Source organism: Saccostrea echinata, unplaced genomic scaffold (assembly GCF_033153115.1).
Source record: "Saccostrea echinata isolate AGI-Se365-2 ecotype Australia unplaced genomic scaffold, CSIRO_AGI_Sech_v1 ptg000056l, whole genome shotgun sequence".
In the NCBI taxonomy this organism is placed as follows: Eukaryota; Metazoa; Mollusca; class Bivalvia; order Ostreida; family Ostreidae; genus Saccostrea; species Saccostrea echinata.
Genome location: NW_026889805.1, coordinates 7,178,652 through 7,194,939, shown reverse-complemented (window position 1 = coordinate 7,194,939; position 16,288 = coordinate 7,178,652). Strand labels below are relative to the sequence as shown.

The 16,288-nt window shown below is 32.9% G+C and overlaps 2 protein-coding genes across 4 annotated transcripts in view; one reads left to right on the top strand and one right to left on the bottom strand.

Annotated features, from left to right (window-relative positions):
- The window catches only part of LOC133172934 (uncharacterized), a 92,618-nt gene extending 89,964 nt beyond the window's left edge, over window positions 1-2,654 (bottom strand). For 2 of the 3 annotated variants that reach the window (XM_061307787.1, XM_061307785.1), the window contains exons 1-2: window positions 2,503-2,654; window positions 1,899-2,113 (exon numbers count right to left, since the gene is read on the bottom strand). In XM_061307787.1, coding sequence (XP_061163771.1) covers window positions 1,899-2,079 — 181 coding nt within the window. In that variant the 5' untranslated portion in view covers window positions 2,080-2,113; window positions 2,503-2,654. The remainder of the gene's footprint in view (window positions 1-1,898; window positions 2,114-2,502) is intronic. The other variant, XM_061307788.1, reaches the window with a different exon arrangement.
- Window positions 2,655-3,042: 388 nt separating this feature from the next.
- Window positions 3,043-16,288, top strand: part of LOC133173575 (microtubule-associated protein futsch-like) — a 29,993-nt gene continuing 16,747 nt past the window's right edge. Inside the window, exons 1-9 of the mRNA XM_061308555.1 lie at window positions 3,043-3,104; window positions 3,293-3,479; window positions 6,326-6,473; window positions 8,898-8,989; window positions 10,328-10,465; window positions 11,232-11,346; window positions 11,603-11,679; window positions 15,545-15,631; window positions 16,057-16,176. Of these exons, the coding sequence (XP_061164539.1) occupies window positions 3,314-3,479; window positions 6,326-6,473; window positions 8,898-8,989; window positions 10,328-10,465; window positions 11,232-11,346; window positions 11,603-11,679; window positions 15,545-15,631; window positions 16,057-16,176 (943 nt within the window). The 5' untranslated portion in view covers window positions 3,043-3,104; window positions 3,293-3,313. The remainder of the gene's footprint in view (window positions 3,105-3,292; window positions 3,480-6,325; window positions 6,474-8,897; window positions 8,990-10,327; window positions 10,466-11,231; window positions 11,347-11,602; window positions 11,680-15,544; window positions 15,632-16,056; window positions 16,177-16,288) is intronic.

The following is a 16,288-nucleotide window of genomic DNA, read 5'->3' as shown; positions in this document are numbered from 1 at the left end:
TCAAGTAAGGCAAAGTCCCACACTAAACTAATAATCTAGGAGTGTGCATCCCTAGATGCAACATTTATGCAATTTTGGTCTGATAGGGCTTGCAGTTACTTGGGAATAGACTTATCTGAAAACTTAAACTAGTCACTCATTCAGAAAATGTAAGTCAAATCCAGCATCCGAAGCAAGTTTTGAGATTGTTCGTCCCTTGATGCATCATCAATGCAAGTTTGGTTCAGATAGGCCTTATGGTTACTTGGAAATGAGATCTGCTCCAAAGACTTTAATCTGGTTACTCATCCAGAAAATGTAGGTCAGATCCAGCATCCGAAGCAAGTCCAGTAGTGTGAATCCTTAGATGCATCTTCCATGCAAGTTTGGTCAATATAGGGTTTATAGTTACTTGGAAATGACATCTGCTCCAAAAACTTTAACCTGGTCACTCATCCGGAAAATATAGGTCAGATCCAGCATCCGAAGCAAGTCCAGTAGTGTGCATCCTTAGATGTATCATCCATGTTATAGTTACACTATAGATATTAATTGGTTAGCTGTAAATACACTCACAGTTTTTCATTCACGAGGGGCGGAGCCCCGAGTGAATAAAAACTGTGAGTGTATTTACAGCTAACCAATTAATATCTATTGTGTAAGTTACTTGTACCAGAGGACCAATGAGAGAAAAGCGAGTTGATAAATAGCACCGCCTACTACGAGGTGTCAAGACACGATCCGGAGTCTGTATAAATAGCTGTCTCCATCTGCAAGGATCATACTTTACTGCGGCACTGCTACTACAAGTTGTTGATAAAAAAATCGGAATTGGTACGTGTGAAGATATTGTACCTTTGAAATGTTGAAGACGCAGAAAACATGATTTTTTTTTCAGGTACAGGTATAGGGGTAGCGATTGTAGGTTTTTATGTTCAAGCCGTCAACTCTGAAAGAAAATTTATCTTTCTAGATCGTTTTTTTTTTTTTTTGAAAAAAGGGGGGGTGGATATGGGAAACATCGGCATTGAACTTTTTCTTTATGGCAATCGGCGTACAGAAAAAAATGAAATGATTTGTGACATTTTAATGAAAGTTTGAAATGGTATTGGAAGTAAAAAAAAATGCGGGGACTTCTGATGTGAAATTGCTATATGTATTTGGAGACGGGAAATGAGAATTCGAGATAGGACGTATCATTTACTGATTAAGGATACGCGGAGAAAACATACAGAACCATTTATGAAGCGGACACCGACAAGCTAAATAATGTTAGTATTTTTGAAATTTAAAATGTTGACTTAATTCATTCATCAGCCATTGCCTTGGTCTTGAAATTGACATCATTCATTCATTAGTCAAGGTCTTGACACAGTATGGCTTGATGCCAAAAGGTTGGCTTGACTTAAAAAAAACTGTGATTCTTCTGGCAAATACACCACAGCAACATGAAAGCAAAATCTAAATTTACCGCCAGTCCTATGGTACAAGCAAGTTTGGTCAATATAGGGCTTATAGTTACTTGGAAATGAGACTTGCTCCAAAAACTTTAACCTGCTCCAAAAACTTTAACCTGCTCCAAAAACATTAACCTGGTCATTCTTTAGCTGAAATTGCAGCATCTGAAACCTTGACTGGTACAATGAAACACACTAGAAGCATCCTCCATGCATCTCTGACTAATATAGGCCATAGAAGTACTTGAAAAGAAAACTGCTCCAAAAACCTTAACCTGGGACGCCGACGCCGAGGGTATTACATAAGCTCCCCAAACTTCGTTGAGGTGAGCTAAAAAGTGGTGTGAAAGCCCTGGCTATATGCTAAATTCAGTTAAAATTGGTTTACAGACAATGATGGACAAAAACATATAGAAATAGGTCATCAGATTGTCAGATCATTATTAATTAATTGATATTTACCTCCATTAATAAGTGACTTGGGAGTGAAACCTAAATACTGGCATTCATACTCGGAGCCCTCCCCTTGTACTACACTTGGTGTATCTGTTGTATATGTTGACGCAGACTCAGAACGACTACTGTGTTGTATTGATACCTCCTCCTCTGGACTCTGTTCAGTGTCCATTCTGTTCTCTGCCATGGCAATAATAGCCAATAAAAAAAATGAGCTGTTCCTTTAAAAAAAGGGGAAAAATTTCAAATGAATGTCCAAAAAAAAAAAAAAATACTCCTCACTGTTTTGGTTATACAGAACAAGTAGATTGCCATAAAATCTCTGTTACTTGTGAGTGACCTTTTTTTTTTTTAATTTCCTGCCCAAATCTGCACACTGCAGTGTGAAGTGAAGAAGAAGAAGAAACATACACACAGGCACTCCATAAACAGTGATAAACTGATAAACATGATTAAAAAAAAAAAACAGAATGCTACAGAACTGAGTACCATGAAATTTGCATAAAAATGAATAGAAACGGCTTTGATTTATTGTCCACAGATACAACATTTTAAAAATTACTTGTATAAAACTGAATAAATTTATCTGAAATCGGTATTTTTTCCAAACCTTCTTGATCTAACGTAAACTTTTGGTCATTCTCATATTTGGCGCCATTTAATCTCCAAAGATGTAATCCTGTATTTTTATTCTCAGAACTGATAAATTTTTTATCATTTCAAATGCAGATACAATGCATGATATTTACAATTTACGATTTCGTTCAATTATTCTTTGCGTGAATTAGAATAAAATTTTCAAGTCTGCTTTTTCCCCAAGATTATAAAAAAAAATAATATATAAACCAAAACCGTATTTTTCGGAATACTTTCATGATACATTTGTCAATAAACTTAATGTGAATAAACTAAAGTTAATTTAAGAATGTCCTCCGATAAAATATGATGAAAGTTTGTTTAATTTCATAAAATATGAATTTATTTAATTAAATTGTCATTTCGGAGAATATAATTTTGTAACTTATGAAATCGAACATACTTCCGGTGTTGAGCAAGATTTTTGTTTTGTTTTATTATTCGAACAAAAAAGAAACTTAACGATTAATCTTGAAAATACTCTTATTTTTTGTATATGCAGCTTCTTCAATAATAATTATAATTCCATATTTTGTTTATTTGGTGATCAGAAGTGAATCATATAAGGAATAAGAGGTAAGAGTATGCACTTGCCTTTTCTATTTACTGAACAAATGTGTGTATATAGTAAACTCTTTGAACTTAGTTTATGCGTTGCATATGAATTCTAGTTTGCAATTATGGAGCATTTAAATATAATATTCAACCAAATATTAGTCAGTATCTTTATATATATATATATATATCTGCACTATGGAAAATAGGATGGTCTATACCAGATCAAAATGGAAGCCACATCAGTGTATATAAAAAAGGAAGTTGAGGATGTTGAGTATGAGAGAAGTTACCATTATTCAGAAAATGACACTTTACTAAATCCTGTCACCCATGAAGAGGATTATACAGTCACGGTTAACCCAGAAGCCGTTTTAGACATCAAATATGAAAGGGGTAGGTAAAAAAGCCATAATAAATAAATTCATAGATTCTCATCCAAATTTTTTTAAAAATCGAGGCAGGCAGGTGGATTTTTTAAAAATATGTTGGGACGAGCGCATTGTTCAAACGAACCCCTCTTCAAACCGCACAAGACATTTGGAACATCTAGACTGTGATGTCACATGACATTGTATGTTAGCTGCATTTCCATAAACGAAAAGTACAAAATTTTAAAAGAACGTTTAATCTACTAGATCAGGGTTAGACATTAACTTTTTTACTTTGGTGGACCGCAGGTCCACTTTTCAAAAATTATTGGTGGACCTTCTCAAATTCTGGTGGACCTTCATAAATGTTTGAATTCATTACACAGGTTACACAAGGCTTGAAACTAACTTATGTACCCAGTCCAGTCAGACTAGTAAAGTATATGTTTAATCAGTCAACTGAAACAATCATGAGTTTTTCAGCAATATTCTTTAATATATTTTCAATATTTTAAAACAAAACACAATCTATATCTTCAAACAATTTGTTATTTTAATATCACTTATTTACAATGGTAAAAACCAACACTTATTTTGCTTCCAGCGGTAGATAAAATTTAAATTTCCTATAATTAAGTTGTACATATAAACAAGTGAATTTTCATATATATCTATGGCTAAAACAATTTTTTACTACGATGCAAAACAACAAAAGTATATGTATTTATTTATTATTTTTAAAATTATTATTTATTCAAATAAACTGCAATCATTTGATTCTTTTTGTGATTTAATGTATAGCAGAAAAAAAGAAATTGCAGATAACGTGTTTTCATAAAATATAAAATCATGCCTGTTTGAAGATCTAAAAAAAAAATAAAGAAAGAATGCATAAATGCAGCTGTCAATTCTAATTATCTCCAAACCTGGCCACCAGTGTGCGTTCAGGCGTGAAGTGATTTCCTGTTAACCAGTGTACATTTTCACACCTTTCTGTGCATTAAATAAACGAAGGTCAGACTGACTAATTGGGCACAAATTTTACATGCTTCCTTTTCAAATTTCGTGTTGAGTGTTCTTGCGTCTTAATGTTATTGTTATTGTAGTCATCAATATTACATGTAAAATATATATTCAGCTAAATATTTAGCTAAAACAAATTTTACCATTTATTTATTGTAAAATACAAGTATGGATGAATTAATCGTTTGATTTACGGGTGTCGATTTATAGAAATAATGGAATTTTACTGTGTATTTTTCAATACGGTGTTTAAATTTCAAGTGGACCGACGGTCCACCTAGTCCAGAACATTTGATGGACCTTCCAATTTTTTGGTGAACTCGGGCCGCCGGTCCACCATTAGTGTCGAACCCTGTCTACTATCTGTATGCAATATCCATTAAATTAAGGTGAGTTTATTTTTTGTGAATTTTTAGTTGTTGTTACCGCGCAATCAAAGTTAACAAGGCGAACAACAAGTGTTGCATTGTGGGTCCAGAGTTACTGCGTTAGAAAATTCTATTGAATGAATGTGCAGTAGTCAGAATTTTCTCTTCGCACAGGCGTTGTCATTAGAGCTCGCAGTGATGAGCGGCACTTTGTGCCATTCACTGCTCTCGCTATTATATAATTTTTATTTCTTCCACTACAAATTTTTGTTGGCCTGGTCAATTGGTGCAGATTTATCTATTATTGCTAAATGAGTGGCGCCTGAAGTGTGGGATCGATAGCACTCTTCCCCCCCCCCCTTTTATTTAAAAAAAATTGTAAGAGCTTATAATTTCTCAAAAAATATATATAATTTTCCTGTTAATCACATCCATATGTCATTCTATGCAAGCAGAGTGTACTTTTTCTAACATTTAGAGAATGGCTTTGTACGGTATAATAAAAATACACAAGGTAAGAAGCAAAATTTGTAAACAAAGGGGTGGGGGGGGGGGGCCCTGCCTTGAGACATATTTCCAAGATAACAGTGTTACCTATCATAATTTTGCAAGCACTGTCAGGGAGATCTTCTACTAGTCATTTTAACCTAAATCCCATCATTAGTGTTTTATATGCCGTAATCGGACGATTTATTGATTGGATTCATAAAATTTTCTCTATTGACTGCTTTAAAGGAGGTTTGAAGTTTGCAGATCTGTTTCTCTTTATCTGATTGGTTAACAGAAACATGAGAAATAAAGTTTAAATCTTTGACCAATCAGTTTCTCTAAATGTAAGAAAAAGTACAATCTGGTTGCAGAGAATGACATATGGATGTGATTGATGGGAAAATTATATATTTTTGAGAAATTATAAGCTCTTACAATTTTTTAAATTAAAGTATTGAAGGGGGGGGGGGGATATCGATCCCACACTTCAGGTACCTGTGACCCAAATAGAAGTCATGTTAGAAGTCCATCTGAATAATTATGTCTCTTTCTACACATCCTCACTAGTCTTTCACATCCAATGATCCTTGTTCAATACATATTACAGCAATTACCATCTTGTCAGCTGTCAAAATCACGCTAACATTCTTGGGATTTAAAATTTAAAATGAAAGTTGAATAGTAAGATGAATACTGATCCCAATCAGAAACAAGATGAAGAAAAACAAGAAATGAAAAAAAAAAATTGAGGTGGGGGTAAAAATTCGGGCCGGGCAGGGATGAAAATCTAGGATTTATTTCATTGTGGCATAATACTGAATCGATAAAAGCTAAATGCTTACACATTCATTCATTTATTTATTTATTTTTTTAATTAGAGGATATGTGATATTGTATTTTTTTAAATTGAAATTCACATATTTTTAAACTAGTCATACAGTTGTAATTTTTTTTTATTCAAAGAGAAAAAAAATGAACATTCTTTTTATAGAAGATGAACCTGCTACATTAAATGATCCAGCCTCTTCAGCTAAATTTCCAAACAATACCCCTGACCTTTCAGAAGAAAGTCATATCAAGGGTTTTCCACAGTTAAAAGAAGCACTGACTGCAGACTTGCCAGATCTAAATGTTAATAGGTATGTTCATCTATTACTCATGCAACAAACCATTCTCTGTACCAAAATGTCCAGGTTTATCAACAATTCTGGAATTATTTTGATTACAAAATCTTCTTGAACAGGTTGACATAATGTTTCAATGTACAATTTTGTTAAGACAATTTTAAAGTTAAGTTTGGACTTCTATGAGGGGGTCAACACAAAGATTTTGCTAAAACTTATATGAAAGCTTGCTGAAATAGTGAAGATTTAAGTTTTTTCAAATCATTATGGTGAGCCACAATGGGAGATTAAAAAACATGTGAATATGTAGGAAAAATGTTTCAAATCTTCTCAAGAACAGCATGGTCATGATTATTCATAATCCTACTAATATGTAAGCATCCTCAGGTAATGCAGATTCAAGTTTGTTCCAATCAGAACCCCCAGAGGTAGGGTGGGGCAACAATCAGGGATCAAAATCTTTGTAGGAATATTTAGAAAAAAAAATTTTAAATTTTTTTTCTCTCAAGAACAGCAAGGTCATTTATTAATACTTACTTAGTCCTCTTTGTGCCTTGAGCACATAAGGCCTGGCAGGGGTAGTATTAGTCATATTAATATGCAAGCATTTTCAGATAGTGCAGATTCAATTTGTTCAAATCATGGCCTCTGGGGATAGGTTGGGCTACAACTGTGGATCAAAGTTTCACATGGAATATACCGGTATAGGAAAAAAATCTTTAAAAATTTTCTTCTCAAGAGCAGCAGGGCCATGATAAGAAGGGCTGGGTATCGGCTGGGAATTTCGTATTGTGATATATGTTTATTGCGATATTTTAAACTGTATTACAATATGTATTGCAATATTTTTAACACCAGTTAAAATGCTCTCTTTCTTATTTTATTAACCTCCATTTATGATCAGAGTGAATAAAACTACATGTGTGTTTTAAATACATTGTAGCAAAAAAAAGTTCTTGTCGATTTCAGTTTAGTTTGCAACGAAATACAACTATACAACAGCAACCTTATTGTGTGGCATGATTGAAAGCATTTCTGGCATCTTAAATTTTATATTTTACTCTAGAAATCCCAAGCCCAAGCATTTTACCGATATACTGGTACTGGAAAAATGTATCGCAATATGATATTTATGTTAACGAGTAGCAATATACCGGAATATCGATATTATTGTACAGCCTTAATGATAAGTCATATTGATATGCAAGCATCCTCAGATAGTGCAGGTTCATATTTATTTAAATCACGACTCCTGGCATTAGGGTGGGACCACAATAGAAGATCAGGTTTTTTATGTGGGAGTACGGTATATAGAAATTAAACAGCAACCATTTCAAGAACAGCAGGACTTACACTAAATCACACCAAAATCATGGTTCAGGTAAAACGGTGGTGCTAAGTTTGTCATATATTGAGAATTCATCACAACTTTAAAAATCTCTTGGCCCTTGGTTCAGACCCTGGGGTGGGGCTGAGTAGGTCATATATTGAAAAATTGTAACTACTTTGAAAAACTTCTTTTCTGAAGAACATTTAGTGGAAAAACTTATTTTAGGATTACAGTGTCTGCATAGCCCTTGACCAGAATTGGAAAATTCATGTCCCCTGGTCCAGCATTCAGGTTCCAGGCTGAGGCCAAGTTGGGACAAAGTTGGTCATATTTTGAAAATGCATTTTTAAAAAAAAACAAGTTTGAAAATCTTTGTGTTTACTCATGGACATCTAGCAGACATACTGTTCACATGATTGCTATGAACATTTACCCCTTTACCAAAATTGTAAAATTCATATCCCCTGACCCACTGTTCAGGCCCAGGGGTGGGGCCAAGGTCTTTAATTGAAAATTTTTGACATCTTTGAAAATCATCTTCTTTACCAAAGGAGATCTAGTGATCATCCTAATTCTATGATTACAATGAATGCATAACCCTTTACCAAAATTTTCAATGAATGCATAACCCTTTACCAAAATTTGAAAAATTTTAAGTTCGCTCACTCCAACATTAAAAGTATATATTATATCTTCTTCATTTATTCTTTGGCATGCAAATTGTTTGCATGATTATAATGAGCAGCAAGCCTCTACAAAATTTATAAAATTCTTGTTGCCCTGGACCAGAGATTAGCCCCCCACCCCACCTTGAAGTGGGTGGGGACTAATTAAGTTGGACATGTATTGAAATTATTATACAGTATACCTTATTTTCTTTACTCCTGAATTTATAGATGACAAGCTGCATAAATATTAAATGATTATTAGATTTAATCCTCATCAAACTGTGAAATGTATATTTTATTACCGGTAGTCTAGGCCAGATCCAGTTCAACCCAAGGTGGTCATATCCAGAAAAAAAAAAAATCATACTAGGGTTATATTAAGACCCATGTGCTTCTTGTTTTTTAAAAGAGTCATATTTTGAGAAACCAATTTTTTTTCAGGCGTAAAAGAAATTTAAATGTAAGGAGAAGGGATATTAAGTACAGAGATGAATCAACGGAGCAGAGGGAACAGGAAATACTGAGTGATGAAGGTAAAAATAGAATGCTCGGGTTTACAGCTTGAACTATAAGTGATGAAGGTAAAACTAGAATGCTCGGGTTTACAGCTTGAACTATAAGTGAAGAAGGTAAAACTAGAATGCTCGGGTTTACAGCTTGAACTATAAGTGATGAAGGTAACTCTAGAATGCTCGGGTTTACAGCTTGAACTATAAGTGATGAAGGTAAAACTAGAATGCTTGGGTTTACAGCTGGAACTATAAGTGATGAAGGTAAAACTAGAATGCTCGGGTTTACAGCTTGAACTATAAGTGAAGAAGGTAAAACTAGAATGCTCGGGTTTACAGCTTGAACTATAAGTGATGAAGGTAACTCTAGAATGCTCGGGTTTACAGCTTGAACTATAAGTGATGAAGGTAAAACTAGAATGCTTGGGTTTACAGCTGGAACTATAAGTGATGAAGGTAAAACTAGAATGCTTGGGTTTACAGCTGGAACTATAAGTGATGAAGGTAAAACTAGAATGCTTGGGTTTACAGCTTGAACTATAAGTGATGAAGGTAACTCTAGAATGCTCAGGTTTACAGCTTGAACTATAAGTGATGAAGGTAACTCTAGAATGCTCAGGTTTACAGCTCAAATTATAAGTGATGAAGGTAAAACTAGAATGCTCGGGTTTACAGCTTGAACTATAAGTGATGAAGGTAACTCTAGAATGCTCGGGTTTACAGCTTGAACTATAAGTGATGAAGGTAAAACTAGAATGCTTGGGTTTACAGCTTGAACTGTAAGTGATGAAGGTAAAACTAGAATGCTTGGGTTTACAGCTGGAACTATAAGTGATGAAGGTAAAACTAGAATGCTTGGGTTTACAGCTGGAACTATAAGTGATGAAGGTAACTCTAGAATGCTCAGGTTTACAGCTCAAATTATAAGTGATGAAGGTAAAACTAGAATGCTCGGGTTTACAGCTTGAATTATAAGTGATGAAGGTAAAACTAGAATGCTTGGGTTTACAGCTGGAATTTCATACATCAGTTTCTCCAAAATTCTCAGTTTTGTCTGTTATGAAATCACTGGAATTTCATACATCAGTTTCTCCAAAATTCTCAGTTTTGTCTGTTATGAAATCACCTATTTCTTTTTAATCTGTATCTTATTTTATCTTCATTGTTATCTTGTAATTTTTCAAAAAAAAAAAAAAATAATAGTTGCAGTAATTAAAAAAAAGAACGCTGGAAATTAAACAGTGTTGAAATAGCTATAACAATAATTTTATCCTAATGCAGTCATTAGTGCCTTCTACATTTAGAGATGTTATGCATGCATGTCATCATGAAGATAATATGGTATTTCCTTCATTTTTCCAGTAAAAGTGGAAACAGATAGAGAAATATCCACGATATGGAATTCAGGGGAAACCAGTAATTTTGACAATGCAACAATCAAGATGGAAAACTTTGAAGATGATTTCAGCCCAGATACAAATTATATGGAACACTGCAGCAGTGAGTATTTCAAAATATTGAGGTGAAAAGCTTGGTTTTGATTTCACTAGAAGAAAAAGCATTCTTACACCACTGCGAAATGGAGCCATTCAGTGAAAAGCTACCTGTATTCATTGATACATTAAATCAACTGGAGCTGGCATTATTTCATGATGTCACATTCTAAACTGATGAAAACAGAATATGGGAGCATTCTTTTGAAGCCATGATTGAAGATTGAACTCGTATCTTTGGTGAGCTTAATAACTATAACTGTTGTTTAGATATAAAGCTCAATTACATAAATATACTCTATATTTTAGATATGCTTATTTTTGGCTTCACTGGAATTTTCCTGGATTCTGTTTTTTGGCTTGTCAATATCTGTACTGATAATCACATTAAGTCAGATGCAGTTAACAAATTGACGTGTTAGATGCATTGATACAGATAGTTGGTTACTACAAAACTGATGATGGCTACATTTTCAGTGAATGTAAACAAATACTTGACAAGGTTTGGAGAAAGAAAGCATGGTGACCACAGTTTCTGTTTTAATAACCATGTACATTTGTGGTATTGGTTTAAATAGGCAGAAAAAAAATGTGCTATAAGAAAGTAAAAAGGTTTTGTGGAAAAAAACCCAAAAAACAACAAACAAATCCAGTATATTTAACTGAATTAAGATTATATTTCATTCTTAAAGTACATGTATATGCTGATTAGAAGTATCTGTCCTACAATACATCAACATTTATTTCCATTTTCTAAGTAAGTTTAATTGCAGCAGATGGAACGACTGAGATAGCACCAGGAGATGATTTTGTCATAAAAACTGAATACTTAGAAGAGGAATCTTCACCCAATATCAACCTAAGGCCTAATGCCAGTAAAAGGAAAAGGTACAGTGTGATTTGATTTCAAGAACTCTAGTCTTCTCATTACAGAAGTCTACTGAACATTGCAAAATAAGTAGAATACCCAAACAAATAACTTTGTTTTACTGGTTTTAAGTCAGCTTGTGTGTCTATGTACTTTGGGCATCCTGAGGAATGTGTATTATAGTTAAGCAATTTTTCTGTCCTGTTGACTGTCAGTGAATACCCAGTATATTGCATTTTATCATGCTTTATAGTGACAATGATAAACATATTTCAGATCAAACCATGAACAAAACACTGATGCCTCTGCTTCTGTTCCAGTCGGAAATTTGATGAGTTTACAAGAATCAGATGGTAACATTTTTGTTTACACTTTTAATGTTTAAAGATATTTTTTTTATATGATCATTATTGATCTGCTCTTATACAATACATTGTAAATTTGGTTTGATCAATATTCATGAAAGAGGAAGACAAACTTTAAAATTTTTAACTGTTGTTGTGACAGAAGCCTATTAGCTCATCAGAATGTGAGCACAATTTTACTGAAAAAAACTATCTGACTCTAATCCACAAAATAGATGTGTAATTTCCACAACAGTGCTCTGATTGTCAGACAAAAATGTATTTCTCAACAAAAGAACTAATGTAAAAATATGAAAAGTACACATGTAAGATTTTCTCTGTAACATACATGTAGATGTAGGAGACCTATGCTCCTAACCTACATCTAACACTTGTTAATGTACTGTTGGACAGAAAAACTAAATGAGTAGGCAACTGCAGGGAAGATAACTCAATCTTTACTACAGGAAGTATAACTCTTATCCTTTGGAAAAAGAATAAGTGGCAAAATATCAATATGAATGAATGGTTTCATGAATTTATTTTTTTTAATGTTTTCTTTAAGTGGTATTGTTCTTTAGAATAATAGAATTCAAAATTTTGATGGACCCTTTACCCTTCTCCTCCCCAAGCTACCAATACAAGTAATGAATGAAATCAGCCACTCAAGAATAAAAAAAATATAACTCTCACCTTAATATTACTGGAAGAAAATGTATAGACTAAACACAAAAGAGTTAAATATACAATAGTTTTTATGTCATTGTCCAGAGTACATTATAGTCTGTTAAAGAATAAAGACACTACATAATGCTTCAAATAAATCTAATGTTTATTTATTTGGATATTTGTTTTAGACCAATGAATTATGTTGATCATCAGGCATGTATTTTCTGTATGCTTTACATGAATTTTATTTGAATTTTTTTTCTTTATTTATTTATTATACAGATACTTTTCAGCTCACCTGAGCCAAAAGCTTAAGCGAGATTTTCTGATCAAAGTTTGTCAATCATCTATTGTTTGATATCCTTCATGCTTTGGATTCAGACTTGTTATTCAAAACTACTGGGCCAATTTCAACAAAGCTAAACAAGAAACAAACTTGGGTAAAGAGAACTCAAGTTTGCTCAAATGAAGGGCCACGTCTCCCTCCAAGGGAACATAATAAAACCATATTAAATATAAGGTGGTAAAAATCTTCTTAAGAACCACTGAACTTGAAAAGACAAAATTTATTTAGAAGTTTCTCTATATATTTGTAGATTTAAATTTGTTCAGTTAAGACTTCCAGACATTTGGGTGTAAAAATTAATTTATAATAGTGTAAACATGGAAATTTATGCATTTGGATAATTTACACAAAATATGTGATAAGGTGGATTTCCTGTAAATATTCCACTGCGAAGCAAGATCTTAAGACATATTTTATTTTAGGAATGACTCTAATTCTTGGCCAAATTATTCGAGTATAACCTGGTTTGGGTCAGTTTACGCTTTATAATCCGCAAAGCGGATTATAAAACAGCGTAAACTGACCCAAACCAGGTTATACTCGAATAATTTGGCCAAGAATTAGAGTCATTCCTTATAATTTAATTTTAAAATCATTAAGGTAGTATGGGATACCTCCACGTTATGACGTGTTTCCGTTTGAAGTATTGTTTTGATTTGCATGAGTGCTTATTATTGGGTCAAAATTTGTAGATACACCGTTGAAAAGAACACTCTGAAGCCTATTTCAATGCAAGTTCTCACAAGTCGGCATTTTAAGTAAAAACAGACAAAAAAATCGCAAGTATATAAATTTACTTATAATTGTACAATGGACATTTAAAAAAGCAAACCCCTGTAAAAGGTAGTTTCAACATTGCTGCTTTTGAACACTTTTAAGCAAAAGCTGTATTTCAATTGTTTGAGTAACTGTACAGCACCTTTTGTGCGGTGAGGCATGGATAAGTGCGATTACTTCACATTGTGCTGAATTATCACCAATCAATTATCACGTTAATCAGAGCTGGACTTTTTTGTTATTTAATTCAAGAAGTAACTGTTTGGTCACAAATCAGCTAGCTGTTGTATATAGTCCCAAAACGTTCAGATGAATGCAATTGCTCTGAACAAGACACGTCCTGGAAAGCGATTGTCCATGCATTGTTTTCAAAACCGCTCAAAGTTGAAAACTACAAAGTGCGATTTTTTTATGGTTGGGAAAAAATGCTCATCATTTCTAAAATAGCACCCAGGTTTTTTCAACCCTTGGAAAATAAAGAAGGATAACTCTTCCGCTCGGATCTTTTAATTCAAAATAATTTTAAATGCATTTTATATTTTCCATTTATATATATATTTTCAATTTGTTTATTTCACTTTGCTAACATATTAAGATACATTCTTATTGTAGACTTTCATGAAATGTTATCCGTCTGTTTTCAGGAAATAAAGTTTTCCCAGTTTTTTACGCTTATTTTTTGTTGAAAATTAAAAAATACTAAGACATATTTCTTGTCATTTTTGTTTTTATAAACACTTTATATTAGCAAACGCCTGCCTATAATATTAAGCTTATGAAAAAAGAATTATGCAAGAAAAAAAATCGTTTTTGTATTTGTCATTAAAATAATAAAAAAATTATTAAAATTACACTTTAATATACTGAAAGGTGGGGGTATTTCAAATCCTTCTAATTTGGGTACATAAATATGTAGGAGAAGTTTCGTTTGGTATCCCATACCACCTTAAATAACTATGGTGTAAAATTTCGTTGGTTTTTATTAGTTCAAATTTGCCGCTCAATAATACAACCATAGTAACGGAAGTAACGGAAGTGATGGGAAGCGAGGGGAGGTAAAAACTGATACATAGGCCTAGCAGCTTGTTTACATGTGGTAAGATCGAATTATTGTTTGAAGTTAAAGGTATATTTATTAAATCTGGAATTTTCCATGAATGCCGAGGACTGGAAATGAGAGGATTGTATGCATACAGATGATTCAGCTGGTTGTCAGGGGGGTGTGTCCCCATACCAAATCAGGTTATACAGAAATAATTTGTGTTCCTTTTTGGATATTAACCAATCAGAGACTAGAATACAAACAAAATTAAATTATTAAGCTTTAACAATATATTTTCCTGTTATCATGGAAATATCATCACGCTTCATGTTCTTGTTTCTAATTCACATAATTAACAACATGCATAAATGTCCACATTTACAGAAACAACAAGCTATAATTTGTACGCTTGACTTGAAACCTCAATATAAACCACCTCTTCTGGAGTTAAAATTGTTGATATCATGAAATTGAATAACCACTACATGTATCAAGGGATTCATTGATACATTTATTTGTCAGAAAACTTGGATGAATATTGTTGCCCATGGGCATCTTGTTTATTTAGTCAAAACAGGAACATTTTTTTTTTTGTTTATTAGTTTTATTTTTTGTTTGTTTTTTTGTAAATGTTTATCCTATAAGTTTACCATTGAAACAACAAGTTATTCATGATACTGTTAATATGAAAAATTGATGTGCAGTGTATAGATAGTTATCAAGAAATTCCTACATCTCAGAGATTGTTTCTTTTTCAAATTCAAGTGTTCATACATGGAAAGTTTTTGAAGAACTATAATGGTTGCTAAGTTTATACAGAGATCAGTATGAAAATCCTGCAATATGAGCTTTTGTCAATTTCTAAAAAAAAAAAATGGTGTATTTTTTAGGTTCAAATTATGAGCTGCTGAAATAAACAAATGACAGTCCTGATATTTGAATAGAAAACATTTCTTATCCCCAATATTAAGAGGATATAGAGTGTAATGTATGTGTACTCTTGTGTACCTCATCTCACTGTTTAATGTTTACCATCACAGAATATACAAACCAGCAACAATTCGGAAAGAGAATCAGGAATAGTAAAGGTCAACCAAAAGAAAAAGCCAGAAAAACTTGGTTTTTAGGTCAGTATGTTCTTTGGAGTTCAAAATCACTTTGACATAGCCATGGTATTCGAGATATCGGTGTTTGAGATACCAAAGTTCAACTGTAATATGATCTTTTATTTAATTATTAAGAACTATCAATCAGAGAATAGGTTAATTAACAAACTGATATTCATCACCAGAACAAGGCCATTCATTTCCCACCCTGACCATGCTTGGTTTACACATATTTTTTGATCCCATTAGCTTTGTTTAGTTTTCTTGCATTGCGATCCCAATGATGTGGGGAATTTTTTTTTTTTTGCAATTTAGTACAAAGAAACTTTGAATAAAATAAAAAAAAATGCAAATAATATATCACATTCCAAAAGGAAATGTACCCAAATAGTTAATTTATATTCTTTCCTTTACATTTTAAACTTAGTTGTTTTTTATCATGATAGATAAGGATAAAGGAATGTGGAAGAGAAGGTCGTGGTATGAAGAGGAGGCCAAGAACATGATGCAGAAAACGCGAGAAGATCTGAGGCAGATTGAAGAGCTCTACTCAAGTAAAGCCTCTGGTGAGGTCTTAGATCTGAGTGATGTACATCAATCTCGGGATTCTCTTTCTAAAAATCACATAACTCTTGGATTTTTATCTCCACATTTTTTGTAATGCCTGGAATGCTATTT